Below are 18965 nucleotides of genomic sequence, written 5' to 3'. Positions count from 1 at the left end.
GACAGACAGACAGACAGACAGATATAAGGGGGTTAGACAGGCAAGACAGAAAGATAGATGTAGCAGACATATAAAGAGGTGAGAGAGAGAGACATGGTCAACAGACAAAAAGCAAGTGAGACAGACAGCCAATCAACAGACTAAACCATCCCACGCTTAATTAATCAGACAGCGAAAACACTGCGGGGCTCTCGGCTGCTTGAAAGATATTTAGGCGTGTTACAACACACCCACACTCAAAAACCCAGACACAAGCAAAAGCAGGCATGTACGCACACACGACAAAGGAACCTTGTATCACAGCTTTTCACAGCTTTTAAGATGAGGAGAGGGTGAAGAAAAGGGGGATGATAGAACAAGGAGGGAAGTAAATGAGTTGGGCAAAAAGAGGGGGAGGGAGTGTTGGGAGGGGGAGGGGGGGGGGGGGGGAAAGAGAAATTGAGGAAAATTGAGAGGAGAGGAGCAGAGATGGAGTGAAGATCAAATGAGAGGAGATGAGACCCAATGAGGTAGAGATGGATGTTAGGAGAAAAGGAGAGAAATAGAGTGTGAGAAGGAACAAAGTGAAGGGATGCAGAGAGCGAGAGACAGTGTGGAGGAAGGACGAGGAGGACGAGGAGGAGGGCAGATTAGATGGAAGAAGGGGACGAAAAAAAAATAAGAGTAGTGAAGTGCAGAGCGGAGTGGAACAAGAGGCGCAGGCAGATGAGGAAAGAGGAGGAGAGATACTGGAGACACTGTGACCTCACATGCTCGGCTGCAATGATGCTTTGAAGATCATCTCAAGGTTGTTAGATAAGAGGGATCCCATCCAGAGGGGGGGGGGGGGGGGGGGGGGGGGGGTCGTGATAATGAGAAGACCAGCATGAGGAGTAAGAGAAAGAAGCAAATAACTGAGGAGAGGAGGGCGAGAGGGGGGCGAAAGAAACCGTGAAGAGATAAGACGAGGATAGTGTAACAGTGAGAGTGAAGAAGGCCGTAGAGGAAATGATGCAGTGACTCAAGATGCTATGAGGCAGTGTGTGTGTGTGTGTGTGTGTGTGTGTGTGTGTGTGTGTGTGTGTGTGTGTGTGTGTGTGTGTGTGTGTGCCTGCATTGTCAGGCAGGCATGCATTAAAATGTGCACCGTGTGTATGTAGCAGTGCTATGGGGTATGTGTGTGTGGAAGCATGCATTTGCATATGTGTGTGTGTGGGGGGGGGGGGGGGGGGGGGGGGGTCTTGGCAGGAGTGATTAAGTACAATGAGCCTGCCAGCCAGTAAACAACCAGGCAGGTTGTGTTCCATTACTTAATGAGTTCCCCTTATCTGTGAGCCTCCTCTCCTTCCTCCATGCATCCTTTATATTTACTCTCCTATAGCCCCCCCACCCCACCCCCCTAGAAGTCCTGAGTTGACCTCCCCTGACCTGCAAAACCAGGTACCTGCTAATTAATGTTAATACTAACACAGTGAACATTGTTAAATGTTCAGCATGTTAGCATCAAAACATCACTGTGTGCCTATTGCACCCTCACAACGCCACGAACATAGTCTGGTTCAAACAATGCCTTAGTTTAGTCTGTGTAAAACATCTCTGCTCTGTTTCTGCTTCAAGCTAATTTCTCCTCCACTAAGTGACATGTAGTTCTGCAGTACAAAACAGGCAAGTTGTCACAATGGTCATTGCCACAAAAGCCGAGCACGGACTCACTGACCAGGTTTTTGTTTATCATGTGATGTGGACAAGATAACTAAACACTCAAACAGTAAATGCTTGAGTTATCAAACACTACCAAATATCTTGAAATAGTCTCCATATGCTTCTCATTCAGTTTTTAAATATTAGTCAGGATCTGTAAAAACGTTCCAACCCCCACCATCTGGACACACCTTTGTACACACATCATTACTGGGCTGCACTTAGCAGATGGACTTCATCACCTCTAGAGTTAAACATATCCTGCTGAAATAACCTCAATCATGTTGCCACCATTCAAAAGAAAGCCAAGGTACAAAATATAATATGTTCAATTAAACTTTTGGAAAATGTGTTTTTTTTTTGCCCAAGTGACTTTTGATTTAGTAAAAAGTAGTCCACCAGGTAGGCCGTTGTTCTGGAAATGTCAAATTGAAATGTCAATGTTAGAATGATTTTTCTGTTCTGAGCAACTTACTCCGGTTTCTCAGGTTCCTTTCTGCACACGCTGACATCAAACAAAAAAACACCTGGTCGCGACTTGAACTCATGCTTTCTAAAGTGTTGCCGGCCATGAATCTAATTAACTGCAGTTATATCTAGTTAATGGGATTAGAGCAGGGACACACTGTAGGAGACATCAATCTGGTCTGGAAGTCAGCCATTAATTCGGTTCTTTCACATCTCACAGGGTCTCCTTGGCCAGCTGGCAGGGGCTTCTGGTCCCAATGATTTACAGAAAATGTCCCTATTTTGCTGCAGTAAGGACTTAAGTAATTGCACAACATATGCTCTATATAGCAAAGCTAAAGATAATCCATATAGAATTATTTTGACATTGCTTTTAAATCTTGAGGAATAGTTTGACATTTTGGGGAATAAGCTTATTCACTTTCTTGCTGAGTTAGATGAGGAGATTGATACCACTCATGTCTGTACGGTAAATATGAAGCTACAGCCAGCTGCTGATAAGCTTAGCATAAAGACTGAAAGCTGTGGGAAAAAGCTAGCTTGGCTCGGTTAAAAGAACAAAAAAAGTGTGCCTACCAGCACTTCTGAAGGTTCACTAAAATTACAATGTTTTATCAAAACCAAAGTGTACAAATGTTGGTTTTTCAAGGAATATGGACTTTTTCATGGCTGAGAGCAGTGATTTCCTGGGGTCTTGTTATCACCATGATTGGAGACTGCAGCAAGTCACTAATCCCAGCCGAGAAATATTTCAGCTCATAACTACACATAAAACCACTATTTTTGTGCAAAAACAATATGTAAATAATTCATTGGTGAGCTTTAATTGTGCTGGTAGGATTATTTTGTTACCTTTAGACAGAGCCCGTCTTCTTTCCATCTTCATTCACTCTTAATTGCTAATCTAGGCACACCGTCCTGGCTATAGCTTCAGATTCAGCATACAAACAGCAAGAAAGCAAATCATTCTCTAAAAACCTTTAGAGGATCAGGGTAAATTCTACCACTTTTTTGAAAATGTAAATTTTCTATCACCAAAACCCAAATACCAATTTAAAACAAAAGAACAACAATATCACTGCTAATTTCATATGTGTACTGTGGATTACTTTAATTCTGTGCTAATGAATCACTTTAAATACAAAAAATAGAGGATGCAATTAGCAAAGCCTCCCACATCTCCTCTAAATTCCTATGAACAATATTCTGAATTAAGACATACAAGACATTTAAAATGCTCATAAATTGTAAAATACTGATATTTTTATTTTTCAAAAATGCAGCAAAAATGTTTTATGCTTGACACAATCCAGCCATCCGCTGAGTCAATAAACCCATATGAAAAAAATATTCAGTCAATCAAACATACATTAAATGTTATTTTTATATCATTTTGTAAAAGTTCTTTGCTTGTCATCCACAAATTGTTCGGCTTTCATTGTTGATGTATTCTGTTGACAATTAACTAAAATCTCTCATGAAGAAGTTACTTAGGATGAGAGGAGGTTAAATAGGCCACACTGCGACGAAGCGGCATGAAGTCACACAGATGAGGCTGGGGGGGGGGGGGGGGGGGGGGGGGGGGCAGGGGGGGGGTTAGGGGAAGGAAAGAGCGGGAAAACAGGGAAGTTACAATATCAGGGTTAAGTTACTGGTTAGGATAAAGGTTTGGGACTTCGGGTTTCTTGTTTAGTTGACTTATAAGGTTTTTATCTTCACATTAGCAACCACATGGACAAAGTTTGACCATTTGTCATTTCTCAATGGCAGCCATGACAGTACCACATCTCTGGCACATGAATTGTCAATATGAATCGGTTGAAATAGATTTTCTGAATGCTCACAAAGCAGTAACCACCACCGCCCTCAAGCACTCGCTGTGAAGTCAGCGGGAAAACCTCCAGCTTCTTTCTGAAATCAAATCAATCATTATTTCTACAAGATGTTGGTGGTGGCTTTTTAATAATTAATTTCACTTTTTCTAAAGCACATGTACGTGGCAATTTGAAAGAAATATAGCTCCATTAACAGGATATTAAGGGGGGGGGGGGGGGGGGGGAGTTTGGAGTTGTGTTTGCCTTCAATGTAAAGTCAAACTATCAAGCAAAGCCACGCTGATCATCCCTCCTCAGCTCCACCCAGGCTGCTGCTAATTAATCATATTTGGCTCAGAATAATTGACAACATGGTGGCAGATAGTAAACCAAACTCCAGGCTTTAAAATGTAGGTGACAGACTCACGTTTTTTTCTACAGATTATGGGCGACACTTTGGAGAAATGTTAAGCTTTAACAATTCTTAGTTAAACAAGGTTTCAGTCAGCATTAGGTAGTTCAAGCAGGGGGATCTTCTATAATTACTGGGGCCCCTGGTAAGATGTGAGACGAAAAATAAAAAGCATTCTCAACTTTTTGATGACACGCTGTGACGTTGAACCTCCTGAATCATCACCACCTGTCTGTCTGCAGGGACATTAATTAAGGTTGGGTTTATTAGGAATTAAGGGTAAGGCCTTTAAGAGAACCTTTAGGAGCAAGGGGGGAAGGAGAAAGGGAAGGGATTAATGGGTCATGGTTTTTGGCTGGTGCTCAATCATCAAACCAATATTGCATTATCTACACAGTACTAGCTCATCATCAGATGGTCAAACAACAGTAGATGGTGTGAAAATGGCCTGTACTTCAACTACTAAACAAGTATCAAGATGTTTACACAGATAAGACTTATTGAAATGACTGTGCATAGCAAATATAGCCTTTAAATAAAAGTACTGTGTACATACTACAGTGGGTGAGATAGACAGACAACCAGCCTTGCTTCAGGACACCTATACAATAATATAGTAATATCTGAAATGAAAGCATTTATGTGGTTAAATAAGTCATGTTTTAATGCAACAGCAGGTAAATGCTATAAATCATAATATATCATCTGTATCTTTCCATTCTATTTACAAGAGTTTAACACATAGCTGGTTAGAGTGATTCTTCAGTAAATCTGATAACACTTTAGAGGCCCTTTCATCTTCTGAAGCTAATTTCTGTCTCTTGGCACACTTCCCATCTCTGTGTTTTCCATATCACTCTATCTCACTTCGTCTTTCTCACTCTCACAGCTGTTAAATCCCTCTCAATAAAATCTTAATCTCTTTCCCACCTTCTGACGAACTTTTCCTTCAGCTAATGTTTTTTTTTTTTCCAATCCCCTTTCTCCTCTCTGTCTTTCTTTACATCCATCTCTTTCTGAAATTTGTTATTTTCTCCTCAGCTTAGTTTGATCCTTGGCAGATAGGGCCTTTGATCTTTTAATGGAAAAAAAAATGCTACATTCACATTTCACAGGTTGTTCAAGTTGACATCAGCAGTCTGTGTGTGGTACTTCTTAGTTCTGCATCTACATCTGCATCTGCATCTGCATGGGCTCTGATCAGTCTCAGCACTGCCTCAGCGTGCAGCACAGGTACAGTAGGAGATGTAAACTGATCCATAACTGACCCTTTAGCCACAGCGCTCCTCCTCTTCCTCCTCCGGTGTAGAAAAAGCAGAAGATATAATATCCAAAGCAGGTTTTGAGACATTTGATGGATGCCTTGGCTCATCTCGTTCAAGGTTATGAGCAAGTGATGCATAGAACTGCATCTCCCGGGATCCAGTTTGTCTTTAGTTCCCGACATGCAACACACAGCTGTCTGTCTTTTCATCCTGTTACTGAAAATGTCTTTCTGTGACTCCATCTGAAACAATCCTGCAGGGTAATTAGTAGAGGTATTTAAGTCTTTTGTTTTGTGTATGTGTGTGTGTGTGTGTGTGTGCGCGTGTATGCGTGTGTGTGTGTGTTTGCGTGTATGTGTTTGTGCGTGTGTTAGTATGAGTGTATGTGTTTTTAATTATGTCCTTGTGTGTGCAAGTATCTTGCTGCGGTTATACACGTGTGGTGGAGTGTGTGTGCGTGGAGATGTGTGTGTGTGGCAAGTGTGTATTACTATATGGGCTATGGTGTGTGTATCCCTGGTGCGGATGCCCCATCCTCATCCCCACCACTGATCCAGGCGTCATGGGGGTCATCGGCGTCGCCGGGGTAACAGGGTGTGACCCGGGAGTCACAGGCAGCGATCCTGGGGTCAGAGAGGTCATGAGGGGGACGTCGTCAGGTGAGCGGCGCAAGGTCAGGGTGTAATCGGGCGGGCAGGTGAGGCGTACGGTGTCCAGTGTGCTGTAGATGTCCTGGGTGTCCATGCCGTCCAGGGCGTCCAGCGTATCCAGAGTGTGATGGTGATGAGTGTTGTTCCTCTCGTCTGCTGATGCAGCATCACACTCCAGCTGCTTCACCTAAAAGGTTGAATGGTGAAGAAATGTCAGGAGATAAAGCAAAAGGGAAAGAAACCGAATAATCAAATAATCAATCATGGCTGTCACTACGAAGTCTTTTTTTTTTTTATCTATCAATCTACCAATTAATTTCTTCAATTATTTAAAAGAATTATTTATTTTTAGAACATAAAACGTCATCACCATTTCCCAAAGCCCAAGATCACATGTAACCGTTCAAATCCCAAAGATGTTCAATCCAATCAAATCAAACTGTATCACTGCTATTTGTCATCATTATTTAAACCACTCCTGACTTATTTTCAATCATTTTCATTTAGCAAGCATATATAGCTTAACAATATATGTGATTTTTCCTCGTCATGTCAGGTTTACTGGTGGTGCCCAAAAAGCTCAAAACACCACATAAAGATATTTCCAATGATCTAATACAAATATAAAAGCAGCTGCAATGTCAAGCTACATTACTGTGGTTCAACTGACAATTAACAGTATTTGTCTGCTTTATAAAAGATCTGACATCTAGCACTCACTGTGGGAGATTTCAAAGCCATTAACTGAGCTCAAAAGAGGCCAAATAGTCAGTAGATGAATTGGAGGCAATTGGAAGCAATTGAGGCAGTTGGACACAGCTCTCACACGCACATGCATCAAAACAAACTGACACATACACACACACACACACACACACACACACACACACACACACACACACACACACACACACACACACACACACACACACACACATCCTTGCACTGATAATGTCTGCAGATGACTGTGTTTTACTCTACTGGCAGCTTCTCCACTGACAACAAAGTAGTTTATTCAGTGACAACCTCAACTAGCTTGATGTTACTTAAGATATATATTATCATAATAATGTGTGCAATTATTAACAATAAGAATTGATTATTTTGACTACAAATTAAATGTAGCTACAGAAGCACACAGACATGCCACACATTTGCTTCATACAAAAAACACACGACTCACCTGTAATGACATCAGTCCCTCCCCTTGCAGGTGGGCAGCGACATCTGCAGGCGTGATGTCTCGTCTTGGGGGAGGAAGTGGACGTGGCCGGCGATGCTCCAGACGCCTCTTGTCTTTCTTGTACAGCAGTGCTGCGAACGCGAGGATGTTAAGGAACAACAGAGAAGCTCCCACCGCGATCGTCACCGAGAGCTCAGTTGAGTAGTCCTCAGGAGGGACGCGGACCCCGTCTTCCGCTCCACCTTGGCCTAATGCAGACTCTGGCGGCTGTGGAGTACCTCCTTGTGAACCTGGATGACGTGTACTACTAGGCGGCCAACCTTTGGCTAGACGCTTAGTGTAAGAATAAGGAGTGTCATCCTGTGGAGAGGGACTGTGCGTGAAGGAGGACACCGACTGGAGAAGCTCATTGACATGATGCAAGTGAGGGACCAGCTGGAGCCAGAAGGAGATTTTGGTGGCACGGTAGTGGTCTCTGACACGGGGCTTCAGGCCAATATGGAGATACAGCTGCTCTTTCGGGGTGTATTTAGACCAGGCCACCTCTTCGAAACGGTTAGGTTTAGTGTGGATGAACTTAGTATCTTGAGGAACCGGCTGGTTTGGGTCACTAGAAAGAGTAAAACACAATGAGTTATTCTGGATGGGGTGGTGGTAATGTACTTTTTTTGTTATGTTGTGTATATATACATATATATATATATATATATATATATATAGAGAGAGAGAGAGAGAGAGAGAGAGAGAGAGAGAGAATACAGAGTTTCCACCCACATATTTGCAATCAAGGGTCGTATTTTAAAAATACAGGATTGTAGTGCAATGATTCTGTGTTTTCATGCTTTTGAGTTTTGCAGATGTCCGAGACTGCTAACGGAGCCGCTGAAGACTTTTTCTCAGCTGCCTACCCTCCTCTAGAGGTATGACTTTCTCTAACGCTGTCCAATAATTTCGCCAGAGCTGGCACACATCTTTCTAAATCCATATCAAAGTAACAAAAGACAAAATTGTGGTAAGAAATATTTGCAAAGAGCAAAACAGGTTTCATTTTCCGGTAAACATAGCTCAGAGGTGATTCAGTTGCAGATCATTGATTTTTGTCCACTTAATATGTCTGTTACGAAACAATTCAGTTACATAATGCACGGTTGAAACTCCTGCAGCTGTGTGTGGATAGTTGCCCCTCTAAAGACTGTCAGATATCTGATTTAAGGTGGATGTGTGTGTTGCATCGTGAATATATCCTGAAAAATCACCTCTATGACACATACGGACAGGAATTTACTTGACAATTTACGACTTATTCGTGTCAGCAAGGAAAAAAGACGTAAATGAAAGGGCGGCACATCTTCACAGACTTGCCAGTTACACGCTATATGCTCACTTGTCAATCATCACCTTATGAACGGTACAAAAAGGCAGCTAGCGTAAAGACCTAGCAGCACACAAAAACACACACACGCGAGCGGAAGATTTATAGATAGCGACTTACAAAATATACATCAGGGAGCATCATATCCTCTCTCTTAAATTGAGCTGTTGCAGAGTTCCATCAGCATCTGAGGTGCTCTCAACCGGGTGAAATCTCTCTCCAGAGAAAGTTCCCCATTGATAATTGAAGTGCGCACTGAAATCTTAACAACCCTCCACAGTGATTTTCCTCTGCAATCACAACACAGGGCAAGAGACAGCTAACTTGATGCAATATGATTGCCTTCATGGACCTGCATTAAAGACTTTTATTTAAATGTCAGAGTCGAAATATGTACAAGCACAGTCCTAACTTTGTATGTTGTGAGATAGCAAGGCGCTATGGTGATTTAGATCAAGGTCTAGACCGCAGATGTCTCTGTAAATCTGAAGAAGTCTCAGTGGAGCGAGCCTCGATTGGATTAATTACTGGTAATTACTCACTTCAAGCACTGCAGAAAGAGGGTCCATCCTCAACAATTACTTTTATCTTGTATATCACGTCAGAGTGGAGAGATAAAAGGTACTCTTATCAGAGTGGACTGTCGGGGTTCTTAAAGTTTTAATGTGGATCCTTTCTACAACTGTAGTATTCTTCAATACTGGCAGATCATTTCACTTTCAATTTAATAAATTGGATATCTAGAAGCTTTTTTAGCCACTGTCAGATAATTTCAATTTTGATTTAATGTATTGAATAAGCTCTCTGTATCATTGCACCAGTTTTGATCATGACTGAATGAGTATGCCGAAAGAGGGAAGATAAAAGAAGAGAAGAGAAGAGGAGAGGAGGTGAAGTAGAGACTGGGATCCTCTTCCTCTAAAAATGTGACTAATGTAATGATATCACAGTGGAATACTTTAAGAAATGTCATTTGTTCATCCCAAACTTCACAGAGTTAGATGACAGTGAAAAACAACAGATTCTATTAGGACAGAAACTAAATGTGATTTACTGAGCTGCACAATATGTGACTGCATGTCACAAACTGAGGGACACAAAATTAAAATGACATGTAATTATTAACACACATCCCCACACACACACATATTCGGACCGTTTTGATGGTATATATTGTATTGTATCTATGTGTATTGTATACGTATATGATCAATGTGTAGTTGCTGTAGTTGTTGTATGATGCTTTTGTAAAATTGGTTTTAAAACGTTCATGCCCGTTATGCCCTTGAATTGAATTGAATTGAATTGAATTGAACTAAATTAAAATGTATTGAATTGAATTGAATTGAATTTTAAGAAGATTAATCAAACAGTGGCCAATCTGTCATTCTTCTTTTATGACATGACCGTGGCTTTCCTCAAGGACTCTTTCTATGGCAGCGGTTCTTTTACTTTCTCAGCCAAGGCGCAAGGAAGACAAGCATCATCGAGGTTTTGACAGAGAACCTGTGCGCACCCTCTGCCAAAATGAGTCTGCAGTGCTGCTTTCATGATTGTATCTAAAGTGCTGTCTTCTCGTCAGACGTCGGAGACCAGTTGAAAGAAAAGACATAGTAACATATCCTTTGCCTGTCGGCTCATTATTTTTGTTGCTCTAGAATTCAGGTGCTTTCCTCTCGTGCATCATTAAATCTCAGCTTCACTCAGCTCAAACTTTCATTTCAAATGAAACCCAGTATTTCTTAAAAACTTTTGTTTCTATTCAATTAAAATGTTACTTATCTTGATAGGGAAAACATGATAGAGAAATGGATACAGGCTGATCTGTCTCCTGCACAAATTCCTACAAATTGGCACCATTGCATTTACCCAATGCGTCATTTGTGGGAAATACATTTACTTAATGCTAAACAAAACCTGTTATCGTCTCCTCGATGTTGTGCGGTTTTGATTGACCTCTCTTTGTGTGAACCCAGCCAGATAACTACACTCCATGTTCATGTTAACTATCAATCAGTCCAACAAATTACACATAAAGAAAACGTATGAGAGAGGCACTATGCTGTTTATCTTGATGACACCACAGACTTGAGATTCGGCTGTCTTTTTTCGAGCCTGGAAGGAGATTTGTTCCTGTAAAATCGAGAGTGAGCTGTCCACAGTTACAGCACCAACAGTCTGCGTTGCCAAAACCTTGTCTCTGCAGCGCGTCCAAGATGGAGGATAATGTCTTACTGACAACTGTGCATTTTCTTTCATGTTTTAAAACGTGATTAATTGGCCTGGCTTTCATCAGTTATCATGAGACATTTTCTACATGTGGGTGGGGATGAGCTATCGATAGCAGAAATTAGAAACGGTTTTCTGTGTCTAAGAAGGCAGAAATAAAGAGAACTGAGTCATGCTGAAGCTGTGCTTTGTTTGTTCTTGTTCTCTTGATTGTCTCTATACGGTATAGTCAGGCAAAAGGGGAAAAACTCTTCTCAGTGGGATTTGCTAACTGAAACCAACGTCTCACATCAGTGAACATTTTAATAGCTCACCCGGTCTTGGCAAAGTTGGTCCAGTAAGTCATGACAACGGCACTCAGCATCACGTCGTTCTTGGAGAAGTTACAGTTGAACAGATCAGTGGGTCCCACCATGGGCACGCCGAACACGTAGGGCACCTATGCAGACATACAGACACACATTTTAGGATAGTGTACGAGTATAGGAGCCAACAGATTACATTCATTGTCTTGACTGTAACCGGAACCCTAACTGAATCATGACAAACTCTAACCTCATCCTAGCAAAGACAAATACTGCTTCACGTGTAACTGCAGTGAACCTGAAGTCACTAAATCCATATTCAGTGTGATAAATCATCCCCAATCATCCCAACCCCCACAAACACCAACAACAAATGCATGCACATTTAGTGCGCTGTGCATAACAGAAGCAAGTGTACACCTTTACAAATACTTTGTTGCTAAGTACAGAGGAAAAGACTACTGTAATGAGCTATAATCATCACAGTGGTAAGTATAAGCTTTTAAATCAGACCTGCAGCAAAATACATTTTCATGAACATTTCAAGTACTTTGTGCTGTAGAGGATTGCTTGATTCCACTTATTAAGCACTTTGAACAAATCAATATGAAGCAGCACCGCACGCTTAATCTAAACCGAGAGCTCCTGATTCATCGCATTCATATTTCTAAAATCTTTGGGACATTAGTCACCTTCATTTTTGCCTCGGTTTGAAGTAACCAAACCAAAATGTCCTATCTTTACTCCTTTCCTTGATGTCTCATATCATGTTCTGTGCCACCACTTTCACCACACTACTACTACAACTGTCACTAATGTAATTTCTGTAAAGCAATACAACATTTTGACGTCAATTTACCTCATCACCATGGGCGGAGTCAGCCCAGGGCGGCGTGGCGTCACTCTGGCAGTGGTGGTAAAAGGAGTAGAAGTAGGTGGGGGAGCCATACTGAGCGTGGAGGTCAGCTGTGGCGATCGCTGGCGCCACCCATTGGTGGTCTGTGAATAGCGCTACCAGAGTCTTCCGCCGGGTTTCTGCATTGTCACGGTCTGCCCAGTCCGTGTACATGAACCTTTAGTGTACACATTTGAAGTTAGCTATCAACAAAACTATTAACAAATCTTGTATCGTCATTAAAGTGAATAAGCGAATACGTATATTTGTAAATCAATTATTTTAAACATCCATTTGAAGGAATGGTTTGATAAATAAAACTTATTGACGAAAAAATTGTAAAAAAAGAAAATTGACGCCAAGATTCAAGGATGTCCCTACTCCCGGTCAAGAAATAGCCCAGCAACATAACCCCATGTAATACCACAAATTGTAAATTTTACACTGTGGTCTGTGTACCGATCAAAGTCACAAGATTTTAATCAGAAAACTGTAGAGATACTGGTAGGTAGATTTAGTTACCTTTGGACAGAGCCAGGCTAGCTGGCTCTTGACTATAGCTTCATATTTAACAAACAGACATGAGAGTGGTATCATTTTGTTCATCTAACTCTGGGCAAAATGTTTCTTTCTTCAAACTATTCCTTGAATACATTCAGACATTTACAGACGCACTCACCTTATGCTCTCTCTCAGCGTATCTCGGCCTTCTGGGTATCCATATAAACTATCCACAAAGTCTGACACCGCAAAGTCAAAGTCCTCAGCCGTGACACCGTCCTCTGAGTCCACAATGCCCTCCACAAACTTCACGCCCTCGCCCTGATTAACCCCCAGCATCACATCGTAGTTCAGAAACTCTCCCTGCTCCATCAGAATCTGGGGGTCATCCGGTATAACGTCACCATCAATCACCGGGGCAAACGCCGTGTGATATTTGGCCGGCGTTATGCTCTGCTCCACAAGTTCGCGGTAACTCCGGCCCTGAAGGCAGGCAACCAGTTGGGTGCTGTCGTCGATGCCGCAGCCCACCCTCTCACCGAGCTGCCGGGCGTACTTGCTTGGCTGGTAGTTGACAGCCCAACTGGCTAAAGCGCTGCCGCTCTGGATGATGGCTCTGTGGAACAGGTCTGAGATACACATGAACACACACACACATAAATATGGGTGTAAGAACCGTATACACTGAGCCACAGATATGTTTACATGTATGGCTGCAAATGCACCCACACATGCATGCGTGAATGCATCCATATGATTGCACACTGAATTTGCATACATAAACAGATGCAGAACTATTCCCACAGCAAGAAAACAGTGAACTCACAGATATGAATTATTCAAAAGGATGACGGGTTATGGTTAGAGCATCTGGTTTAAGTAGGTAAGGGTTAACAGTTTAAAATAATACAGCTCTTAGCTATATGAGTCACAGGCAGGCCGTATTATTCAGAGAATTCAAAGGCTTATTCAGGCATTTCTACCAGTAAATGAAAGCTGTATCGGTCCACTGAAGGCCATGAAAGGTTTCTTAACCCATGAGTGTCACAGCTTTCACAGCACCCACCTGGCTGCCAACTATCATAAGTGCCCAACTGTCTATCGGCCTATAGTCCTTTTAGTTAAACTGATAAAAGGGTTTTTGTCCATGGTTCTTCCTTACCCTCAGAGTAGTGAGACAAGGTGAGCAGGCTGACGCACGAGGCCCCGGCCCCCGATCCAAACACAGTGACCCTGCTTGGGTCTCCTCCGAAGGCTGCGATGTTCTCCTTCACCCAGCGCAGAGCCTGGATCTGATCCAGCAAGCCGTAGTTCCCTTTTGCCGCCTGATCACCTGTACTAAGAAATCCTACAGGCAGACAGAGAGGGAGATATTGTTATTACACACAGTAGAACTTAAGTTCAACGGCTTGTGAAATTAAAAAAACGCACTGAGAATTGAGCAAACTGTATAAATAAGTTTGTCCTGGCTTTTTGGGAAGTCATCTTACAATGTACAAACACACAGGGAGGTGATTCCCACATCATGGCATCTCCACTGTTAAGATTAATTAATGCATGATTAAAAATAATTTTTTTAATACTTTTTATCATCATAGAAGAGATGTTAATGAAAAATGACGGGCCTCCCCTACAGTCCCTTGCAAACTGGATTAAATCAACAAGGTACATTCATAATCATGTACGGCAAAATCAATTTACACACAACTCAACATAAACCCAAGCACACACATACAGTTACACCGCAGCTACCCCTTATTCCCTTTACTGCTGACGGTGTAAACAAAAAGGATCCTAATGGCTCACTCCACTACGGTATATCTCATTGCTGCAGAAGCTTAATTCTCTGAACCTCAAGCTGGCCTTGAACACAGACTGTAATAGTATAATGAGCAAGAAAGGCGACGCCGTTAAAATTATACATTTCATCACTTGTGTGAAATTTGTCAGGAATTAATTTCATGCAAAACGTTAGACGTTATAAGTAAATTATAAAAATGTCATTGTTAAAACTGTTTCAGAATGCCTTCATATATACTAGATGTACTTTCATATTTTTCAGTTTCTTCAATTTCAATCGTTTCATTGGAAACGTGCCCCAATTCCAGCAGTGTACAATAAGATTCACTTTGAATATATGGGCTCACCTCATGCATCCAACTTATGGTGACAATGATGAGGAAGAAGAAGAGGAAGACACTGCTAGTGGTGACGATGAATGATGATGATGGTGGTGATCGTATTGGAGATGGTGCAAACACAGAGGATGGAGATGAAGACAAAAAAGAAGCATGTTGGATTGGCTTTGTTTAGCTCGATATGAGGATTGCAGCTGTAGCGACTGTTTCATCCCCAAGGTCAGAATTAAATAGTTGTTTCGCCCACAAAGCAGATGCAGATTTATGCCATCACATGAAATCGATATCTAATAAAAGCCTTGAAAGCTTCTAAAATACAGAAAAGAAAGAATGGACCCCATAAACTCCAATCAATAACTTTTTGTTGATTGTTTTAACCTTTTATAATGTGAACAAATCTACTCCACTCCATTTTCATAAACATGCTCCAACTAATTAAAGGACAACCCAGAATACTCCTTCCCGCTGAGAGAGAAATCACTCTCATACAGTATTAACATGATTTGTGTGTTCACGTGATCTAAATGTACAATAAAAACTGCATAAAAAGGTAGAAAACTAAGTAAGTGCACTAAATAATTAAGCGAAAGCGCAGCCAAATGCTGTACGCTTTTTTTCCTTTACTGTTGCTCTCTTACAGGAAGTCCATTTTAATTGATAAATCTATATACAATTTATCAAAAGCCTTATTCACATACATGCATCGTGTCACTGTCTGTAACATAAATCAACAGAGTCAAGTAGATTAAAGGGATAATGGTATATAGATGATATAATTTGTAATATTGTTGAATAAATTAAAAACATACTGCACATTTTATCAACCTCCTGGCACATTTTAATTAATCTCTTCAAATTATTTATTAAAGAGGGGCAACTCCTAATGAGGGTGAGGACATGATTTAACCCAGCCAATGGTGTGATGTGCAGCTTGTGTATCTCACTTAGTCAATATGACGCTATGCTGTGCTCACACAAACTATTGCTAAAGTAAATGTGACCGTGCTCAGGCTTTGTAATATTTAGAATTACAGCTGCAAAAAGCCTAAATACCAGCATTCTAAGATATTCTCTTTGTTCAGCCTGTGTGCTTTGCATAGCTGTCTAAAATTTGAAAAACCACAGGGAATCAGATTTTCACTGTTCAGAGAGCAATGAGTCAGAGAGTCATGGAGGTATAAAGGATCTGATTTGAGTCAATGTGGGAAAAATGGCTTCAGGGGGTTTATTTCCACTAGGGACACCCATACTGAACATGTTTTCACTCAAAAGACAAAAAAGGCACTCTGGGTGAAAACAACACACTAATGTTTCTCACATTGCATAGCTCGCTGAAGGATTAAACAATCCAGATGGTGAATATAATGTAAATGGAAAGAAATATGTAAAGTTCAAAGCGAGGAACAATTGCATATAAATCCTTAATGTTAAAATAAACAGCATTAATAGCGCTTTACTAATAAATAATCACCCAATTAAAACCTGACAACCCACAACAAAATAAAAAATAAAACTGAATTGAAATAGCAACACTGACTATGGTTTTCTATAAAAACATATGAAAATCATATGTGAGCATTTATCAGTACCTAACTGGAGTTTGAGATCTAATGATTGACTGTAATGGACATCTCTTCTGCCCACACCACCTCCTCTGAGCTTCTTCGTCTCCTAGCAGGTGATACATCTATCCTTTTGCTATTTTTAAAAAGAAAAAAACAGCTCAATTCCCACCTTACATAAATGCAAAAAATGATCGTACATTGCATTTCTAAATATTACCCATTCATCGCCTAAAAAAGGAAGTCAATTACCATAGAGTGGCTGCATGATACCCCAGTGATATTATCAGAATACCCAGAGCACCTGGGCAATAATTGTACTGCTTTTGTTCTTGCTTAAAGGTGGAGCGTGGTGTTGAAGCAAAAATACAGCCATTTTAAAATGTGGATTGTTTCACTATAGATTGCCTCCTGGTTGCATGTGCCCAGAAGGCCTCTGTCAAGATATAGTTATCTCTATTGCAGAATAACTCAATAGGATAAAAACGGATTGGAATATAGAATCAAGAGGTATGTTTTAACAATGATGCTAAAAGGCTAGGGGGGGGGGGGTATTTTGAAATGCAGCTACAGCCATATTAAACGAATATACAGTCATATTACCGTTTAGTACCGGGGTGTTCAGCAAATCGAAAAAATATTGAAGAGATATTAGATATAGAAGAGATATCCTTTTACCCAGTACTCCTAGGCGATAGTTGAGGGTTATGACAATGACGTTGCCGTAGCTTGCCAGCACGCTGCCATCCATCATGTTGCCAGTGCCTTCTGTGTACGAGCCCCCGTGGACATAGACCATCACCGGCCGCTGACCCCCCTCCTCATGGATGTCTGGGGGAGAGAGTGAGAGAGAGAGAGAGAGAGAGAGAGGATTATAGATAGATAGATAGATAGATATTTGCAGCAACATATGGGCTGACATTGTGTTCAAACCAATGTTCAAGGTGACATCACTGAAGCACCTGATGCCAGTGCTATACAGAATCACGTTTTGTGCGTGAGTATAAGATCTACCCACCTTCCTTCTGCCTCCATTCTGTCTGTTGTTTGAACAAATGTCCTTATCGACTGTATATATGTGTGTGTGTGTGTGTGTGTGTGTGTTTGTTTGACTGTCCACCTGTCCATTTGTATGTATCTCAGCCTTTAATCACTCTGTGGGTTTATACATACAAAAACAAGAAGTCTGTGGCTCTCTTGCTTCCCTATGCTTCGTATCTCCCTTCCTTCATTTCTCAGTGGGTGCACCTAAATTGAGGCTGTGAGGGTGCTCATGCTTGCCATTGTGTGTTTGTGTTTGTGTGTGCGTGTGCGGGGTCACATGCATGTGTATGAACCAATATGTATGCATGAGTGAGTCTGTGTGCTTCCCACTTTCCTCCACAAGTAAAGGCGTGAACCCCTTGGCGACTGACGCAGGTGTCTGCATATTAAGTGTTGGTTCAACCACAGGCGTCCACAAGAGGGGTGGAGGGGAATGGGCTCCAGGTTTAAAAATATATATATATATTTGTATTTATTTATTCAACAAGGATTTGTCTGTGACCTTACAGGACACTTCCATATTCAATCACATGTCACCCTCAAAATCATCTTGCGGTCATTCTTAGGTTATGCAGTGCCACTTTGTTGCCACTCTGTTCTGACCTCACATGTGAATGAACTAAAACAAGTCATTCTAATCCTAACCCTGCAGAGAGTCTGTGCACACCTTTGGGTTCACTCACCTTCCTCAGTGGGCACGTAGATATTGAGGTAGAGACAATCTTCACTCTGGTGAGTGAGGTACGTGGCAGCTATATCCAGGTTAGCCGTGAGCCAGGACGGCATCATATCTCCCAGCATGCTCCTCTCATCCAGTGACTGCGGGCACACTGGAGCAAACTGCGTCACATTTCGTATTCCTGGCCAGGGCAAAGGAGGCTCGGGCGGCTGGAAGCGCCGGTCTCCCGTTGGAGGCCTTGCGTATGGTACTCCCAGGTACTGGATGACGGGCCCCAGGAGGTCGGAGGGCAACGGGGTCAGAATGCCACGGATACGGCCCTGCACCGTGGAGATGACAGGCACAGTCTGCTGCGCCGATGAGGAGGGCGGATAGAGGGAAAGGGAGAGACAGAGGGAGAGGAGGAGGGATAGAATCCCAAATCGGGAGTAGAAGGACGGGAGAGGTGACGTGGGAGAGGGAGTTCTCCTGGTCCTCAACTTGGACATGATCGTGTGTTTAGGGGAAGTTGGGAGATAAAGGATGGGAGGGGAGGGGGAAGGGCCTTCGGGAGGGCGTTTACAGCTGTGTTGACCCTTTAGAGATATCCAACACTCACACACAGCTGCTGCTCAGCTTGGCCCGTAGCACACACAACACACAGTCCTGATTCTTGCAAACAACCTTTTCCTTTTTTGTGTGTGTCTTTCTGTGTTTGGTCCTGTGTGTGAGTCAGTGAATCTGTGCCTCTGAGTGTGTGGTGACTCAGCCAGCGAGTCCCTTGAATAC

The 18965-nt window shown here is 42.0% G+C and overlaps 1 protein-coding gene across 1 annotated transcript; it reads right to left on the bottom strand.

Annotated features, from left to right (window-relative positions):
• Positions 1-6068: 6068 nt before the first annotated feature.
• On the bottom strand, positions 6069-18685 carry LOC306703710 (neuroligin-4, X-linked-like; the record flags this gene model as incomplete). The annotated part of the gene is made up of 8 exons (XM_079169764.1): positions 6069-6476; positions 7473-8082; positions 11388-11512; positions 12238-12451; positions 12953-13403; positions 13937-14122; positions 17153-17305; positions 18202-18685. The coding sequence occupies 8 exons, from the start codon at positions 18683-18685 to the stop codon at positions 6069-6071; spliced, it is 2631 nt and encodes an 876-aa protein (XP_079025890.1).
• Between the last annotated feature and the right edge of the window lie 280 nt (positions 18686-18965).

This window comes from Pholis gunnellus (assembly GCF_910591455.1).
Source record: "Pholis gunnellus genome assembly, chromosome: 12".
Lineage (NCBI taxonomy): Eukaryota > Metazoa > Chordata > Actinopteri > Perciformes > Pholidae > Pholis > Pholis gunnellus.
Note: the sequence above shows the minus strand (reverse complement) of the source record. Positions and strands in the feature narration are given on the sequence as shown.